Raw genomic sequence first — 20790 nt, forward strand, 5'->3', positions numbered from 1 at the left:
TTTAGACTGCAGACTGGTTTGATGCAGCTCTCCACGCTTTTCTATCCTTTGCAATGCAGAGTAGCAACCGTAATAAAAAAAAAGAATGAAAATAACTTAGAAGTTAAATGCTGAAATTTAAAACAAAATTTTATTAGGTTTGTAATACATCTTATACGAAATGTTTAAAATATCAGTCGTGATTCTGAACCACTGTTACTTGATTCTTTGTTGCTCATTTCTTCATACAGAGCATCGTCCTCTGTACCATCTAGTGCACTGGATATCGAACATTTTTTAAATGCTTGTTGCGTAGTCTGATTTGGAACACACTTCCATGTATCATAAATCCATTGTCACACTTGTGCGTTTTACACGTCCTGTTGGTGTCAGTTGTCTGTTGCTTTTTGAAAGCCAGTCTGCGTACATGTGTTTAAACTTGTCCTTAAATGGTTTATTCAAACAGACGTCAAGTGGTTGCAGAATTGACATCATCCCGCCTGGAATTACTGCCAAGTCTGTTTTGCTTTCCCCTAATTTTCGTTTTACTGCAGGTGTTGTATGGCCTGCGTAGGCATCTAATACCAACAGGCTGTGTAAACCAAGCATTGCGCCGGGACGACGATTCCACACATGCTTAATCTATTCCAGCATCATGTCCTCCGAAAACCACCCAGTACCGTTTGCTCGTACAATTACAGCTTTTGGAAACACTTCCGATTTCGGTAAAGTCTTTCGCTTGAAAACTATGAATAGGGTTTATTTACGTCCATCTGCTGTGCAAGCCAGCATGACGGACATCCGCTGTTTTTCACCCCCTGATGTAAGAACACTTGTCTTTCTTTCCTTTGGCATCAACCTTATAATTTGACGGCATGTCAAAATATAAGGGAGTTTGGTCAGCATTTCCTGTCTGACCAAGAAGGTGTTGCTTTTCAGTGCACCTCCTGATTATGAAACGCTGAAATTCCACAAGTTTTTCTTTTTTCAGCAGCTTCTGTACAACTGAAGTTCGCCTCCGAAGTGAAAAACCCCAGCGCTTCATAAACAGATCAATCCATCCGCGACTAGCCTTAAAATTTTCGGTATTTTGTTCTCTAGCAATTTCGTGTGCCTTAATTTTTAAATTTTTGGCGTTCACAGGCAGGAATTTCTGACACTGTTGATTAACAAATTCATTTAAAATCACGTCTAGTGCATGATATTGGCCCCAGTTTGGCCCACTAAATGCTTTTTGCTACTTGAACATTCAAATAATTTGTTTCTCTGCAGTCGCCATCACCTGACGTTGCTCTCATCAGTCCCGTATTGCAGACTTGCAGCACGATTAGAACTTCGTTCCCCAAAAGAAATTTCTCCCATCTTGAATTTGTACTATAATGAAAGCGCTTCATCATGGTTCACTAACACCAACAAGCACTTCACAAACTTCCACGAAGCAATAGGTGCCGCTGCTTGAAATCTTAATGAGCCCCAGCATAATCAACTTGTGTAACAATCCTAAAGCCTTGTGCATTGTTGGTATTTTTGTGTAAAGAAATTTATTATTGTTGCTACAAATATTTGAAAGGCTGCTACAATCGAAGACAAACAATACGGAATTTCTATTTACTTCTTTGGATAATGTACGAAAATGCAGTGGTCGAAACTCGGGGCAGAGAAAAAAGCTCGTCTTCTACCTTTTCTTAAAATTTATTTACTGACATAGAGGTTTTGGCGCCAATATTTATCTTAGTGCCTGCAAAGCATGCCTGTGTAGCGCTACACATATTTGACGGAATAAGTCAGTTGTTGCGGCACCTACCAACATTTTTCAGAACTTCCAATTACTTTGCTCTCGATTCTAAGCTGCAGGTGGTTTTTTGGATTACAAAAACTGGAAAAAAAGTGCAGCTTAGATTCGAGTAAATACGGTAGGGTTTGTAGCGACAGTGGGTTACCGCAGATTGATGCCAGGACAGTTATGGGAGCATAGTTCAGAAAAGCTGGTAGTGGAGGGAATGATCCAGATGGCCTGGGTATTAAGCAGTCATTGAAATTAAGCATGTTGTGCTTCTAGGTGGTCAGCTTGGTTCTTGGCCACAGTTTGGTAGTGGCCATTCATTCTCCTGGACAGTCAGTTAGTAGTCATACTGACATAAAGTGTTGTGCTGTTTGCAGCAGAGTTGGTATATCCCACGCCACTTTCACAGGTGGCCCAGTCTCTGTAGGGGTAGCATAGTCCTGTAGCAGGACTGAAGGAGGAGGTGCTGAGTGAGTGGATTGGGCAGGTCTTGCACCTGGGTCTGCCACAGGGATCATATCCTGGCGACAAGGGATTGGGAGTGTGGGAGTGATATAGGGATGGATTAGTAGGTTGTGTAGGTTTGGTGGGTGATGGGGGAACGCTTCAGGAGGAAGGGCTAGGGCAGGATAGCCCTCATTTCAGGGCAGGCTGAGAGATAATGAAAGCCATGGGGAAGGATGTAGTCCATGGTGATATTTGGTGACCGGGTGGGGGTCTCCTTCACAGCTGATTCTTCTTGTCTGGGGGGAGGGGGGGGGGGGAATTGGGGTGTGTGGATTAGGTTCAGGGGGTGGGGGATGTATTGCCTGTATGTGAAGGCTTTTGTGAGGCGCCTTCAGCATACACGGCAAGCGAGTTCTCGTTACTGCAGATAAGCTGTCCACTGGTGACTGGGCTGTATGGGGGATGACCAGTCCACCTGATCAGAATACAGCATTGGCACTTTTAGTCCATCCAGCACTGTGTAGGGAGCATAGGTGTGTGTGTGTGTGTGTGTGTGTGTGTGTGTGTGTGTGTGTGTGTGTGTTTTACTGTAACTTGTCAGAGATAACTCCTAAAGCTAGCAGGTTTTCGCCTGTTGACAAAACAGCGCTTCTGCTTAAGGATGACTTCTTTTTTGACAACTCGACATTTCTACCCTTTGCCGAGTGGTCTCCTTTAACCCAGAACCAATGTTACAAATAATTGGTATATTTTTTGACTAATAATATTATATATTTAATTTGTTGATATGTCAGCTTGTGCTACTGTTTGGGAAGTACACTTGTTTATTTGCTAAAAGTAGAGCAAACTGGATAAGGTGTTACAATACACTCGTTTATTTGCTAAAAGTAGAGCATACTGTATAAGGTGTTACAACAGTGAATGGCACATACCAAATGGAAGTCATCCATAAATTGGCTGGTAGACGTATAAATATTGTACTGACATGTCATATGCAGTGTGCTTACGATAATTAAAATTGTCTTAGATATATGGTGTGGTAATTACATAACAAATTAGAAGACTGAGTTGATGGGCAGTACTTAGCACCAGGAGGTGAACTGTGTGGTACTACCAAAACTCACATATAAAAGTGAGAGAGAGAGAGAGACACACTGCCGAGCTTTCAAAACTAGTAGACCTTTCATTAAGGAGGGGAGAGGTTTAGGCTGGGGGATGCTGAAAAGGAAGGGCAGATCACTACTGAGACACCAGAATGGGACAGCCCCACACCTAGTGAGAGCAATAGTAGACAAAGGAAACAAATAAAATATTAATCTAAATTTTGTTTCAGTGTCAGATTGAGTAATTCATTTAAAATACTTCACCACATTTCACATCAATTTTTTATTCTTTCATAATCATTCCATAATGTCAGAATATACACTTTTTCTAGTTTTCTCTAGGATTGGGGCAGTTATTTATTTATTTATCATATGGTGATACAGAGCTTGGACCAAATACATAATTTTAAGAGTATACAGTGTAAGGAATGAAAAGCAGAATACAGGTACAGAATCAAATGTCCAAAGTGTTATGCTAAATTATGTACACATTACACAAGTTCTTAATTTCTAAGTCCAGTGTGTTGACCCAGTTGAGTGCTTCAGGTGATGCACGGTGGATATCATTTATTGATCCCTTGAAGGCTCGTTTCAGGCATTCACCAACAATGTGATTTATTGTTTGTAGGGCAACTCCACAGTCACAATGTGGAGATGTTGCCCAGCCCCATTTGTGCTTTAGATATCCGCAGTTCCCTTCTCCTGTTCGAATGCGGTTGATGATTCTCCACTGGCATCTGGGGAGTGTGAAACTTGGAACTTGCATGGAAGGCTTTTCAACCAGATGACCGTTGAACACTGATGATTCTTCCCACTGACTTCTCCATACTTCGTTGATGTTAAAGTTGGAGGCTTCAAGATGTTGTGCAGTTTGCCAATGTCGTTTTCTTGACTTCAGACGCTGATGTTCCCCTATTAATATATCACTGTGTACGAGTGGCTGGGGGTTCTTCTGAATGTTTCTCCAAATCTTCAGGAGAGCATCTGATCTTCGTAGAGCTGGAGGTTGGATATTACTTAAAACTGGTAGCCGTGCAGTCTGAGTGCTAATTATGCAGCCTGTGATGAGTCGCATTGTCTGGTTGAGTTGCACATCTATCTTGCTACAGTGAGCACTGTTCATCCAAGTTGGACAACAGTATTCAGCAACAGAGTATGATAGTGCCAAAGCACTGCAACCCCAGGAGGTACCAACAAGCTTCTGAATGATATTACGGGTCTTTACTTTTGCGGCCACGTTGGAGAAATGTTGTCGGAAAGTTAGGGACCTATCGAGTGTTATTCTGAGGTACTTGTGTGTGCTGCAGTACTTTAAGGTTTGTCCTTGGAGTTTAACTTCTGGTTTATAGTCAGAGTGTCTGTTCCGTAGGTGGAATGCTGAAGTAAAAGTTTTCTGAGGGTTTAGGCGGAGGCACAATTTCCTGAAGTATGTGTCCAGGATTTCCATGTCAGCAGTTAATGTTTTTTCAACAGTGGTGAAACTGGAGCTCTGGGTTACCAAACAGGTGTCATCAGCATATATGAATTTCCTTGAGGTTGTGACTGGCAGATCATAAATGAATAAGTTGAAAAGGAGAGGGGCCAATACAGATCCTTGAGGTAGTCTGTCACTTACTTTGAAGACTTTGCTTCTGTCATTATCAGAGTAAATCTGGAAAAGTCTGTTGCTTAGCATGTTGCTAAGTAGGTTTGTGAGTTTCCGACACTGAGTGATGCTCACAAATTTTAAGAGAAGGCCTTCTCACCATATAATGTCGTAGGCGGTGGGTAGATCCAAGAAAGCAGCTATGCTTACACATTTCTTCTCATATCCATTTTCAATATGGGTTGTTAATGCAAACACTTCGTCATTACAGCTTCTACCAGGCCTGAATCCGCTTGTTCTATGGGTATTTGTTTATTAATTCTTTCATAGATCCTGTTGTAGATGAGCATTCAGTAGTTTGTAATGCTTAACAGGGCTATTGGGCAGTAACTTTCTACTTTAGTTGGGTCTTTGTTCAGTTTAAGAGTTGCTATTAGCTGGTTTTTCTTGAATAATGGTAGGAGATTTCCAGTGGAAAGAATGTCTGAGAAGAAGTTAGGGGGAGCAAGGTTACTCGCATCTGTGACATACCCTAAGTCACATGTGCCTCTTGGGTGGTGCTAAATGAGTAACAACGTGAGCAGTGAAAACGATATTTTCACAATTACAGCAAAAATTGATAGTGTGACAATAATCGATGTATACGAGCCTCCCGGAGTAAACTGGCCTACTCCTCCTCTACTGTCTCAGCAACATCCATCTCTATTCCTGGGCGACTTCAACAGCCATCATAATCTATGGGGATATTGTGAAAACGACAGTAATGGTGAAACTCTTTGTGAATGGATAGAAGCCGAAAACTGGAAGTAATTTTTGATGCCAAGGATCCACCTACCTTTCATTTAGGATGTTGGAACAGAGGATATACACCTGATCTGTGCTTCCCAACTCACCTTCACAGCACCCATACCCAGATACGCCACTCAATACTTAAAGATTTCCTCCACAGTCAGCACAGACCTATTATTCTAGAGACTGGAATATGTGTACCCCTTGTGCAGTTGCATCCGAAACTGAGGTGGAATTTCGAGAAAGCTAACTGGACTGAATTCAGAAAACAAACAGATAACCATATCAGATGGGTAAAGCCAAAACACACACTAACTACAGTCGGTTTATAGGCATAATTAAAGGACCAGCCAGACGATTTATCAATAGAGGCTATTGTAAAGAATATACACCTGCCTGAAATGAGGACAGTAAAAAATTTCTTGAAGAATATGAAGAAAATCCAACTGTTAACAAAGCTACGGACCTTCTGCAGTCACTTGATGAGAATAGGAAGATCTGACATGAAACCGTAGAATCATTCAACCACACACATTCAAGTCGAAAAGCTTGATCTGTTATAGGGGAACTGTTTGTGAGACTGTATGTGTATGTCAGCATTGTAAGGAAAAGATAGATTGCTACTTACCGTACAGGTGACGCGTTAAGTTGCAGACAGGCACAATTAAAAGGCACTTACACATTATCTTGCACCCACAGTCTTTGTCAGAAAAAGAAAGAGAAAAAACACACACACACACACACACACACACACACACACACATTCATTCATTCATACAAGCCAGCACACCTCATGCAGACATTAGCACTCTGGTCCGAGCTGCTATAGGTGGCGGTCGTGTGTGTGTGTGTGTGTGTGTGTGTGTGTGTGTGTGTGTGTGTTTTTCTCCATTCTCTCTCTCTCTCTCTCTCTCTCTCTCTCTCTCTCTCTCTCTCTTAAATATGAAGTCTATGCCTGAAAGCTATTGTGTAAGTGTCTGCCTGCCTGCAACTTAACGTGTCATCTTTATAGTAAATAGCACTATATCTTTAACTTGTAATGTTCTTATTCCAACTGGAGTTTCCATTGTTTTTATATGTCTGTGTGTAGTGATTAGTCAGCTCGTTAGTTACTTAGTTTAATTTGTCTGTTACCTCTGAGAAAGGCTGTAGCACAAATGGTTAGTGATAATTTCAGTTTTGTGTACAAGAGAGTTCTAAATACAAAAATTATTTTATATCTGACAGCTACTTTCTAATGTCTTGCTAGTTGATTGCAAAGTAGTTTGTATGATGTACTCTAGTACTATGTTAATTATCATTATTTAAGGGGAGTTGGAACACCCTATCCTGACAATGTTAAATTTAATGTCTTGGCTTCCCTGTATTTCAGGAACCACTGTAGCCATTGACATGAAACTTTTACTGGACATTAAATTGTATGTACTGAGTCTACTGAAGTACAATAATTGCATTTCAGCCACTGCTTTTGGAAATACAATTTTTTAATTATACGGTTAAAATTTTGTGTACTTTTTTGGACATTATCCTAAATAATTTTAATTATGCATATTATTATGTTCTTCTTTTAGTTCAGTAGACTCAGGATATGTATGTTATTACTCCCTCAAAATTTGAATCTCTACTCAAAGTGGTTTCTGAGATTTAGGGAAAAATGCAACAGAAAATGTAAATTTTCAGGAACGGCTTCTAAAGTTTCAAAAGACTGTAACTCACTTAATATGTCTTAATTTTTTATTTTTAGTCACTCAGAAACACCCTCCATCATACTGTATATCATTGTCTTGACCTTTTCCAAGTTTTTTCTTCTTTTCTTCTTTCTAGACTCCAACTGTGCTGCATACTCTGCTTTATCAATGCGAACCTTGTCCATCCGTTCAAGTTCTCTGATGCAGTTAGCTCCAGGATTAATTCCCATATGCTGTAGCACTTTCACCCTACCAATGCTGCCATCATTGAAAGCAATAAAAGCATTACTGACTCTCACTTTAGTGTCTTCATTCTAACAAAAACATTTTTTGGTAAGCGAGTCCATATAAGATTATTGAACGACTACTTGGGATTTTGGGTCTGACCATGAAGACAGTTCTTCAGTAATTCAGGATTTGCCAGGTCTCTGTAAATAGGTTTTATGATATCTATGAATGCTTCTGGGATGGGATGTTTATGGCTGTATGTACTGTTTGAGTACTGGGCATTGTTGTAATTGCACCATGAATCTGGTCTTGGGGGGCAAAGGTGGTGTACTGGTTTTTCATCAGTTGACAATCTTTGGAAGAAGGTGGCCCATACTGCCTGCTTCATTTTCAACAAATCCTCAGTATTATTTCTAATGGCCATTGCATAATGCTGCTGTAGTTCATCAATCATTTTGTCTGGCAGCCTGCCTCTTATGGTTTTCCCATTTTTCTTGTCTCTCAAACTTTGTTTCAACTTCCTTGACGTGGTGCCTATCCTCTTCTGGACATGACCTTTATAACACAGCAATCCACAGCCTTCTGTAAAAGACATTACCGATTTTATTAGATCTTGAAGTAAAGCAAATAAAAATTTTAACATTTTCAACTGGTGTAGATAATTACAATTTTAAATCATCATTAGCACCTAAACAAGTTGAAGATTGGCTTAGAAAATCATTTGACAGAGAAGCACCATGTAAGGCAACAATAACTGGTGTAGTGAATTTAAGAGAGTGCTTTTTTTAGTGATGAATTTTGTGAAGGACATCAAAGGATGCTGTTACTAATAAAAATATTACTGCTGTCTGAATAGTGCTTGAAGAAGATAAACTGACAATTTATATATAAAAACAAAGATGAGGTGACTTACCGAACAAAAGCGCTGGCAGGTCGATAGACACACAAACAAACACAAACATACACACAAAATTCAAGCTTTCGCAACAAACTGTTGCCTCATCAGGAAAGAGGGAATTTATATATGTATGTATTGCTATTTGAACAGTGCTTGAAGAAGAGCAACTTTTTTTTGGGGGGGGGGGGGGGGGGGGGGGTTGACACTCGACATTTGTACGAGCCAAATTCCAAAACATTTTACACTGACAATTAGACATGAGTAAACTTTGTTGTGGATGGATTCCATGTAAAATGAAAATGCATTGATTAGAGCAAAAAGCTCTGGAAAAATTCCAAGGGGCCACTTCAAATTGGTTTGGAATATTGCCACACGTGACGAATTTTGGATTTATTGTTGTGATCCTGAAAAGAAGAGTGTCACCTCAGTAGATCTTTTGAACAGAACTAAGGCCACAAAAGTCCGATGAATTCAGTGCCGATAAGAAGATAGTTGCTAGGTGCTTTTTTTCCCTTTTTTTTGTGAAGTGGGCCATATTGCTACTATTGTTACAAGATAGACATACTGTTACTGCTGATTGGTACACATGTCTGTTTACACAAAAGTTTTTGAAAAAGTTGGCGGAAAAATACTCAAAAGAAAAAATAATTTTCCATCATGACAAAACATTGTCATATGTAGCAAAACCAACGACGTTACTTTTTCATCGTCAGATGAAAAAAGTGGAACATTGTAGAAACCTTGTTTTTGAAGTCCCTCAGAAATAATGGCATAAAATGCAAAATGTATTGGTGCTAAAGGGGAATACTTTGAAAAACAATCAAATCATCTATGTATTTTTTAAAACTGATTCTTGTTTGATTTTCTAAAGATTTTTGGTGTTACCCTCATATGTGCCTGTCAGTTGCTCAACACCTTCATTAATTTTGTCTCTAATGACTTTGTCTTTGAAGGAATGTCAAAACACTAATCCTCCTCCTCCTTTTTAGCCTCAGTTTCTTACAGATGTACATAGATAATTTGGTAAGCTATGTTGAGCAACATTATGAGATAGATTGTGTTTGTACATTCTTCTTTAATGTAATCTTTATCTTATCATCAGTGACAAAGGCCTTTTCTTCCATTAATACATGGAAATAACTTTTTAGTATAGTCACCAATATCTAATTTCTTTATGACTGAAAGAACACAATTAAGTATTAGTTCTTACAGTTTAGATTAGAGATCAGAATCACTTTTTTAATGTGTCACACCAATAGTTTCAATGACAAATATTGGTGTAAGTATTAAATTAAACTTGACCCTCACCCCTCATCTGTCTAGTCTTATTTTAGTTGTGTACATTGTTTAGCATCATTTTGAAACATACTGATTACATGAATTTCTCTTCTCCAGGACTTGCGCGATACTTAGCTGCTGGCAAGAGCACGAAAGAGAAGCACAGAAGCAATTTGGTGCAGAGTGGATTAAAGCATTCTTAACAAAACCATCAGGTGTAAAAACACGAGAAAATCTTATTGAGGCATATCGCATGTTATGGTCAGATTGCAGTTCTGCAGAAGGTAATTACTTAAGGAAAAATGTTCACTGCAATTCAGTAAGGTGTGGGATATTGTAACACTTCTGCTTTTCATACAACAGTAAACATTTTCGTGTTTGTTCAATAACACAGGACATATTTTTGAAAAAGAAAATGCTGGTCATGCATTCAAGTAGCACTTTCTGTCATCTACTTAATTTTACCATAGTCGGACACAAAAGAAAGTTCAAGAATGCCCATCACGAGCTCTCATGCACCCTGATGCTATGAGCTCCAAACACTCTTAAAAGTGCTACCAGAAGTGCTGTGGGAGTAGTAACGTGTATCAGGATGGACAGTCACTAAGTCAATGTGTTTACAAAATGATTTACTGGAACCTGCTTGTAAAATATTGTTTTGCTTTTATTCATAGACAAACATTGTATTTTTCTAGATATTTCAAAATACAAGTATTTTTAAATATTTGGAAGCAAGATGCAACAGTTATTAGTGCCATTCTTCAAGCTGATCAGTCTGTAAGTCTGTAAATATATTTGTGTCTATTGGTATTAGATGTATCAAAGTGAAAAGTCACTTGAGACAACTCAAAATTTTGAGAGAGAATAAATGGACAGTGCTTGACCAATAGACACATGTGAAAGTAACATAACATCGTCCTAGTATTAGCAGTAGCTGCTTAGTGCTCTGAAAGTTTTCTTCCAGCACTTCATGTTCCAAGCTTTAGACAGTATGTTGGCCCTCCCGTTAATTAGAGAGATGCTGGTGTCAGTGCAGAGAGATGGTATATTGGCCGATATGAAATATTTATCATCTTATTTTTCGAAAACTGTTTGGTGAAAAATTTTAATTTTCGCCCATATTACAGTCCGAAATCTTCACTCGATAAAGAATTGAATTTCTTTTTGTTATCCATCATGCATACTGTGTGGCATCAAATTAAGTAAAACATTGCTCGAAATTTTAAAGAGTTCGTAGAGATACAAATGCATTATGTATGCTTTGCATATGGTTAATTTTAGCTCATACATTGCAGTGAATGAAGAGATATCAGAATTTTCTATGAAATTGAGAGCAGAATGTTATCTGATTTTGTTCTAGAGTTATTGGGGTTTGTATCCAATGGACGGTTATGTCCGACAAGCCCGTACCTGTCTTCACGCATTGTGAATTCTGTATTCATGACAATCATCATATTTCATAAACTATTCCAATGGCCTTAATTATCTGCGCCCTATAAGTTTTGTTCTGCGTTGTTTTGCTGAAAGTCTCTGAAGTTTCAACAGATGTGAACTAGTTCAAAAAAACTGATTTAGGTGACACATGGGATCATCTATGTTTCAATGAAAGTTTATTGTGTTAAATTAAAGGCCAGTCTAATTGTGGTCTCCTTTGAAACAAAGGAACTTGAAGGGTATCATAGCAGACACTCCTCTATTGTAGATTGAAACTAGTTCACTTATCCGTCTAACACAAATTACTTAATGAACTACTAATAATTCCCCTAGAATTTAATCATTTAAGTTCATTGTTGGAACTATCTGCAGTCTCAGCATAACTCACAATATCAGTGATATTAAATATCTCTATAACTTCTGTGCGTTTCATTAGTACAGCCAATCTACCATTAGAGATGCTATTCAACGTGTGCTGGCTGCCACACAAAACTCGACACACTCCCACCAAACTGAACTGCCAAACTGTTCTTACCACACAACTGGCCACAATGGTTTCCAATGCTAACTGCCCGCTGGCCACAGCTAATTGCACTCCCGGGTTCCTGTTCTTCTATACACTCATCTCCCTAGCCTCTACCGAGCGAGGTGGCGCAGTGGCTAGCACACTGGACTCGCGTTCGGGAGGATGACGGTTCAATCCCGCGTCCGGCCAACCTGATTTAGGTTTTCCGTGATTTCCCTAAATCACTCCAGGCAAATGCCTGGATAGTTCCTTCGAAATGGCACGGCCGACTTCCTTCTCCGTCCTTCCCTAATCCGACGAGACCGATGACCTCGCTGTTTGGTCTCTTCCTCCAAACCGACCCCAACCCTAGCCTCTGATGCCACAAATTGACAGCAGAATGTTTCTCACAAGTACAATGTAAATTATTCATCACTTTATTGTTTGCGTAACAGGCAGATCTGAATTCTTGCAATGATGTAAGTTATTCATAATTCATTAGTATAATGTATGGTGCTCTGCCCAGTTAAAGTCAATGCCTGTAACAAGAGCTTGTCAGTGACATTGTGTTTGTCAGAAACAGATTAATATTAATGAAAATACACATTTTGTAAGCACCAGCACACTCATTGCAGTATCAGTTCCGAAGTGATTGCTCCAGAGACAGTGCATTGTCGTCAGCAGTTCTGTCCAGTTACTGTACGGTTGAATGTTTTAGCAAGTTAGCATCAGCATGTATGTGCGGTGCACGATTTACTGTTTGCCCCTCAAATATGTTCCTCGATGTTCCACAGTAAGAACATTCATTGTAAGACATTCACGTCCATTCGACACAGCCATTAGCTGATCTTGAACGTGTTACTACTTCTTCTCTTGTTTATAAATAGCTGGTGCATAGCCACTGTGTTTGTTAACATGAGTAGGTTTGACAAAATGTATTAGAAGTATCACTCTGATGAAAAGAGGGAATGAAGGTTTAAAATCAGATTAGTCACTCTTTCCTTTCTTGTAGTAAAAATTATTTTTGGAAACATGCCCTATGACTCCATTTTATACTTACTAGAAATAAAGAAACTGAATTCTACACCAATATCTGAAATGTAATCTTTCGCATTCACAGTTACACGTTTGTCAGATGATGCTATCAGTAGCTTCTCAGCCGAAGATGAAGATGAAGATGACCATCGTACAAGTGATGCAGCATTTGAAGCAACTACTGTACCTTCAGAATTGTGGCCAGTCATGGAAGTACTGTCGCTTCGCTTGGGGATGGCAGCTCTTGCTGTGTTGTTGCAGAACCCAGACAAAAAGTCGGAGGAGGACAGCAAGGTGGTCGATGAAGCTGCTAAATTTTTCTCTCGGTTGCCCAGCACCCCCCTGAAGCTCGCAGCAATCTACCTGACAGCAAAGCACACAAAGTTACAGGTAAATGAAATTACAGGTATTTTCCCACTGTATGCCTTATCCTCATAAGCACATTCATTTGCAGCTTGATTGGTAATAAAATAGAAGGCTAAGTGTTGTATGAATAAATTCACATTTTAAAGGTGTCAAATATCATAAAAAGGATAGATTGCTGCTCATCATATAGTGGAGATGTTGAGTCACAGACAGCCCTGATGAAGCAATTTTAGAAAATTCTGGAAGCTCAAGATTCAGCTACTTATTCAAATTCGTCTTTTAATTTTACACAGAATGATTTCAAGTTAGTGGTTCTTACCATGAAGATTAAAACATTTATTGCCATTAAAAAGACAAGGAGATTTTTTTATATGTTGCATATGTAAGCCAGTTGTCAACTTGGCCAACGAAATAGTTTTGTTTATTTGGTTCTTCATATTACTCATAATATGTGTATTTTGTTCAAATGTAGAAACTGGAATAAAATACTTTTATGAAGTTTATGTTTTAGGATGTTTTATTACCAACAGAAATTCATCCAGAGTTGGTAAATTTTTAAAAGAACTCTGATCCTGTGCTTCCAGCAGTTAAGAAATGGTAGCTAAATTCAAACATATAATACCCATTGTAGATAGTCCATCTAAAGAATGTCTAAAAACATCATGAGAGTGAAGAAAAGAAATTTTTGAATGTTTAACACCAAAGGTGCTAATTATTTATTGATACACTAGTTTTGGGCTTTGCTCATTTTCACAAGGGCTTTGGCCGTTTCACAAACCATGCATTTTGTGCTTGGTATAGGTTTGGTTTGGGCAGTTCTGTTTATGTCATCTCACTTAAACATTACTCAGACAATGGAAATTTCAGGATGGAATAACAATAATATTATGAAAATGATAGATTGCTCCTCAGGTGTATAGAGGAGGCATCGAGTCAAAGACAGGCATAATGAAACATTTAAACTTGCAGACAAAAGGCCTTCTTCAGAGCTGCAATACGTGACACACTGAAAACCTTTATATCGTGAGAGTGCTTTATGTGGTATTGCACAACTGATAATTGATGGTTTATTAAATAGCTGGCAATACCATTGGCATATTCAGTTCAGTGCATTTCACATGAAAAGTAATAGCTAGGTGGGTGCCAGATTTGTTAATTGCTGACCCCCCTCCCATTCAAGAAAGGAGGGGCGGGGGGGGGGGGGGGGTAAATATGGAAATAAATTTCATCATAATGTTTGAATTATTTTAAAATTTTATGTACCAATATGTTACTCTGGATAGGAATCCTCCACACCAGAAACTAAACAGCAGTCAAAACAGCTTTGCTGCTAAATTTTATAATTTCTTCCTAGTTTCAACCATCACATTTTCCAAATTGGAAGATACTGAGACAAGTGATTGTGGAATACAAAATCAACAAAAATTTGCTCAACAATAGAAAGGCATCAGAGATTCTACACAGATTATGTGAAGGATCTTTTTCATCTTGTACTTGCAGTTTGTTGTAGGTTCCTGTAGCAACAAAAGGTACTAACCGATTGGAAAAAATGCAGACCATTTCTGTTTTGAAGGAGGGTTGTAAAGGCACATAGTTAATAAATGAGACATTGGTAACAAGTTCATGTAGTGTTGCAAACCACTTAAACAACTACTTTCTTTCTGTTACTGATAGCTGCGGGTTATCGGGTTCAGTAAACAGTACAATGGAATATCTGATACCAGTCTTACAAATAACTTCAGTGAAATGAAAATGATACTTGTGTCTCCCAATGAAGTAGCATCCATCAGTAAATCCTTAAAATCAAAGTATTCTAGAGGTTATGATAACATATCAGCAAAATTAATCAAAGCATCCTCATGCAAGTTGAGTTCTGTTTTAAGTTATTTGTGTACTCAATCTCTTTATCAGCGGAACATTTCCAGACTGGCTAAAATATGCCAAACTTAAGTCTCTTTACAAGAAGGGGGATAAAGAGATACCATAAAATGTTTGAAAAGGTTGTCTTCAAGTGTCTACTTAAGCATCTTACTGCAAATATTATATTGACCAGTTCACAGTTTGGATTCCTTGGGGGTTTCGATATAGAGGAGGCTATTTACACTTACAGTGAGAATGCCCTTAATTAATTAGATAACAAATTAAAGGCTAATGGCATTTTCTGTGACCTGTCAATTGTTTTTGACTGTGTGAACCACAGCATTCTCTTAAGTAAATTAGAATTTTATGGTGTCTCTGGCAATACTGCGAAATGGTCTTATCTATCTAACAGGAAACAAAGGGTGTCACTGTGAAATACCTGTGCAGTAAGCAGTCAGTCTTCATCTGATTGGAAATTAATTACATGTGGTGTTCCTTGAGGTTGCATCTTGGGTCTCTTGTATTTTCTTCTGTACATTAACGATCTCTTGTCTGTTACATTGCGAGATGCAAAGTTTGTTTTGGTTGCAGATGATGCAAACATTGCAATAAGTAGCAAGTTAAACACAGATTTAGAAATGGCTGCTTATCAAATTTTCACTAACATTAATAAAGGGTTTGAAGCTAATTCACAGTCATTAAATTTTGAAAAGACACAGTTCAGAGCCTGTAAGAGATTTTCTTCCAGTATGTGTATAACATATGAAGAAATGCAGATTGAAGAAGTTGACAGTGATAAATTTCTGAGATTACAACTCGGTAATAAATTCAGTTGGGAAGAGCATACCATAGAATTGCTGAAGTGCCTAAACAAGTCTGTATTTGTAGTGAGAATGATGTCAGATGTAGGAGATATAAATATATTAAAAAATTGCATACTTTGTTTCCTTTTGTTCTGTTGTCTCTTATGGTATCATATTCTGGGGTAACTCGCCAAACTGAACAAAAGTTTTTAGCATGCAAATGCATGTAATAAGACTCATTTGTGGTGTAAATTTAAGAACATCATGTAGAAACCTGTTCAAGGCGCTGTGTGTTTTGAGCACTGCTCCTCAGTATATTTATTACTTAATGAAATTTGTTGCAAGTAATATGTCTCTATTTCCAACCAATAGCTCAACTCATAGTATCAATGCTAGGAATAAGAGATAATCACTTAACTTGGTCCAAAAAGGGTCCAGTACTCAGGAACACACACTTTTAATAAATTGCCAGCAACTACTAAAAACTTGGTTTCATATAAATCACTGTTTCAATAGAGTTTGAAAGATTTTTGATAGGCATCTCCTACTCTATAGATGAATATCTTAACAGAGACTGCCGGCTGGTGTGGCCGAGTGGTTCTAGGCGCTTCAGTCTGGAACCGCGCTGCTGCTGCTACAGTTGCAGGTTCTAATCCTGCCTCGGGCACGGATGTGTGTGATGTCTGGAGGTTAGTTAGGTTTAAGTAGTTCTAAGTTCTAGGGGACTGATGACCTCAGATGTTAAGTCCCATAGTGCTCAGAGCCATTTGAACCATTTAAAAGAGACTGTCAGGCCAGCTGAAATAAAAATGTCTATTAGATTTCAGTTTTGACAGCATCTGGCCACAACAGTTAATATTATGTATTTTGTGTATGATAAATTTATTAAAAGTGCGTAACTATGTTTCATTGTGACAGCGTATTAATTCTGTAAATGTTAGCCGTTCCACTTCACTGTAATGTATTCAGATATTTTGACAATCTCCTGGCAAATGATCAGGGTAGTAAGTATTATATTCAAATGTTTTATGTTATTAGTTTTAAATTTTCTGACTTGTTCCACACCCATAAGATTCATCTCATTTTTGGGTCTGTGGAACAAAAACTGAATCTAATCTAATCCAACCTGGGTCTCAAAAAGTGGGGATGTACCAAGTTCCGTGTGAATGCAGTACACCTGATAGCTGATACACAATCTGCGCAATTGAAGATTGATGTACAGAACACACCACAGCAAGTGTGCAATAAGAGAACATTGCATTGGGAATGGACATAAAATTAATTTACAGCAAGCAAAAGTCTTGGTTACCACTGATAAATTTTTGGACTCCATTTTCAAAGAAACAATTGAAATCAGTGTGACATAATTTAATCAATAGGAACATTGGTGTCCAATTTAGCAAGACGTGGGAGCCAATACTAAGCTCTACCAAAGCAGAACGTGACATCCGGGCACAAGATGTGACAGCCCGGTGGAAGGAAGTCAATCGAAGGCACCCCTCTCTCTCACACACACACACACACACACACACACACACACACACACACACACAGTTGCAGCAACATGCCCTCACACCACCGAGCACAGCATCGGGCTAACGAGGCCCGAACTCTGTAGGTATAAATACTGCCAGCATGCAGCTGAACCATATTTCCATCAGCACCAACTGATGATGGTGGAACAGTTATTCACAGAAATATCATGGACCTTTGACGATTGGCTTCAGCTGTACAGCCGAGAACCTCAGAAGCAGCATATGCTCCGGGAAAGCCTCAGATCACATATATCTTTATAGTTATACTGCAAACGAAGATCTGGCGAAACTTGGCTTGGTTTATTTTTGTATGAGATCCAGAGCTCCTCGGACAATGGAGCCTAGGTTCATATTGTGTCCTTTATCTCAGAAGGCAATTGATAGATATTTGCACTGTCACTTAGTGAACAAAACAAACATTTACTCTGTAGTGGACCAGACTGGTGACCAATTTCAGCACTTTCTTGCAAGTAGAACTCAATGTGTCACTCTTAATAGGACAAGATCATCGAGCATAGAGTTAACTTTCAGTATACCCGGAGGGAGTGTTGTAGGATTGCTACTGTTTACAGTATATATAAATGATGTGGATATAGTTAAGAAGCTCCACCAGGCCATTTACGGATGCTGTTGTCTCTAGGAATGCTGCAATGCCGGAAGGCCGTGGCAAAATGCAGGAAGATCTGCTGAGAGTCAGTGTCACTGCTGGAAACAACAATCAGCCATCAGTCGGTTTGTAACCTCTGTTGGGCACGTGGATACCCCAGCATTGTACGTCGATGATTTTTGCATCTGGTGCAGCTCCCTCTCGGTAACATCTGTGGAGCACCGGCTCCAAGGTGCCACCTGGCGGGCCTCTGCAAGGGCCGTCTCCCACAGCTTCCAGCTTTATCCGTCCAAAACTCGAATTATGCATTTTTGTCATCGACCCACAGACCGACCCAACCCAGAATTTTATTTGGGTGACCAGCTCCTCGATGTTGTATCACCGTCCAGTTTCTTGGGTGATATTTTTGATAAAAAGCTGACGTGACTGCTCCATATTCACCACCTGAAGACTGCACGCATGCTGAAGCTTAACGCTCTCCACCTCCTGGCCCACACTTCTTGGGGTACAGACTGTACCACACTTCTCCATCTTTACTGTGCTCTGGTTTTGTCCAGACTAGATTATGGTAGTCAGGTTTGTGGCTCAGTGACTCCTTCACACTGCAAATACTGGACCCTGTTCACCATTGCGGGGTGTGTCTGGTTAATGGTGCCTTTCGCACTAGTACCGTTGACAGTCTCATTGCAGAAGCGGGGATTCCCCCTCTACAAATACGATGGAGCCAACTCTCGGTTTCTTTTGCAATCACAATTCACCAATTCCCTGACCGTCCCATGTAATATGTCTTCTTTGCCAACAAGGGAAGTCTCTCTCCTGATAATGCCCGTGGGTGGGATTGCCTGTGGGAATGCGTCTCACTCCCCTCTGTCGGGATCTCTGTCTCCACTCACTGGAATGCGCCCCGTGTATCCCCCCCCTGCTCCCCTCCCCTTCTATAGTGATGGTTCTAAGATGATAGGTAAGGCAGGACACACTTTCACATCTCCTACTGGTTTAGAACACCATTTATTGCCGGGATCGTGGTAGTGTGTTCTCAGCAGAGCTCCTAGCTATTCACAGGGCCCTCCATTTTGTTTCTCAGGCCTCCCTCCACAGTGTTTTAATTTGTACTGACTCAATGAGCAGCCAGCAGGCTATCAACCCAAACTACTCTCATCACCCTTTGGTCTCTGCTATCCGTGACCTCCTCTCTGCCTTTGGCCGTGCCACCTGCTTAGTTGTCTTTCTCTAGGCCCCAAGTCATGTGAGCGTTCTGAAGAATGAACTGGCTGACCATTTGGATAGAGAAGCAAATACTTCTCCCCGTTCCCTTTCATGATTCCAGCTGTTGGGTATGCGGTTCTACGTCAGATCTCTCTTTGCCCAATAGGAGAATGTCATCTGGTGCGCTACTTCTCACAGTAATAAACTCTGTACAGTCGAGGAGGCTACTGCAGTTTAGCGCTCTTCCTTCTGCTCCTCTCGTAAGGAGTCCACTGTTTTATACCATCTACGTATTGGTAATATCAGGCTCACCCAATGTTTCCTCCTGCTTAACGAACCACCCCCACTGTGTGATTGTGGAGCCAGATTGACGGTATCCCACATATTGTCCTTCATGCTAAGCATAGTCTTCCAGATTCCTTAATTTTAATATTAGCAGACAGCTCATGGACGGTTGAACGTGTCCTCAGTTTCTTGCGTGAAAGTGGTTTTTATTTTCAGATGTAAGGTTTTGCTTCATCCCTGGAACAGCGCTGTGAGGTTTTGGTTGGGATCTCTCTTCATGTTTTGTCGGTCTGGGACCCATGACCACTCCCCCATGGACAGACTACTATTTCACCCCTCTGTTTTTCCAGTTCTTAGATTTAGTCTACCCTTTTATGCCTTCTACTGTGTGTATTTATAGTTTGACTCCTCTGCCTAGATCTGTCCACTTTTAGTGGACCCTCTCTCATCCGTGAGTAACTTTGGAATTGTGGGACTGATGACCTTCCCATTTAGTCCCATACGCCCCCCCTCAATTAATCTGAGAAGAGTTTAATTGACATGAAGCCAGACTGTTCAGCTGCCAGAGACTGTGTGTGTGTGTGTGTGTGTGTGTGTGTGTGTGTGTGTGTGTGTGTGTGTGTGTGCGTGTGTGTGTGTTTTCATCTCCAATGAAGGCCTCATTGGCTGAAAGATCACTTTCTGACAATTATTTTGTTGTGCCTCTCCACAGCTTAGCATCTCCACTATAATATTGTTAATTCCATCCTGGATTTTCCATTGTTGGTTTTCTCTCCCAAATACCTCTCGTGAAATGACCTTGATGAGAATATCAGACAAATCAGAGCTGACATGTAGTGTTACTCTCAGTTGTCCTTGCCATGAACCACCTGCAAGTGGATCAAGCAAGGGGTAAAATTGATATTGGTACAAGAAGTGTCCTTCGCCACACTCCATGAGGTGATATGTGTTGCATAGATGTAGATATGAGTGTTCCATCTACCCTCTGTCACAGAAATCTGGTGTCATCTGCTTCACCAATTGCTGCAGTTGCCAGAAAGCTAAATGTCAGTGAGAATACAGTAGCGTGTTGGAAATTGGATGTACTGTATTTTATGAAGTGGTTATGACAGTTGTAAATGCATATATTGCAGAAATCCCAGAATTACACTTGTGTGGTGAGGTCTATTTGCTGGAAACATATTAGATAGTGTGTCTAAAAAGTGTCTATGCCGAAATTTGAGTGCATTTATGACCGAAAACGTACATTCATTGTGTGGCTAAGAAATCTTCATATTTTCCTTAAAAGTGTTAAGTTAATGATTTGTTATGGACATAACATTACAGTAATACTTGTTCCATAGCTCATGGAAACGACTTTTCACAATGATGTGAAA

General features: G+C 39.7%; 1 protein-coding gene across 1 annotated transcript in view; it reads left to right on the forward strand.

The window, feature by feature from the left end:
* Nucleotides 1-20790, forward strand: part of LOC124711323 (midasin-like) — a 128124-nt gene that overhangs the window by 64270 nt on the left and 43064 nt on the right. Inside the window, exons 9-10 of the mRNA XM_047241341.1 lie at nt 9896-10062; nt 12838-13142. Coding sequence (XP_047097297.1) covers nt 9896-10062; nt 12838-13142 — 472 coding nt within the window. The remainder of the gene's footprint in view (nt 1-9895; nt 10063-12837; nt 13143-20790) is intronic.

This window comes from Schistocerca piceifrons, chromosome 8, assembly GCF_021461385.2.
Source record: "Schistocerca piceifrons isolate TAMUIC-IGC-003096 chromosome 8, iqSchPice1.1, whole genome shotgun sequence".
Lineage (NCBI taxonomy): Eukaryota > Metazoa > Arthropoda > Insecta > Orthoptera > Acrididae > Schistocerca > Schistocerca piceifrons.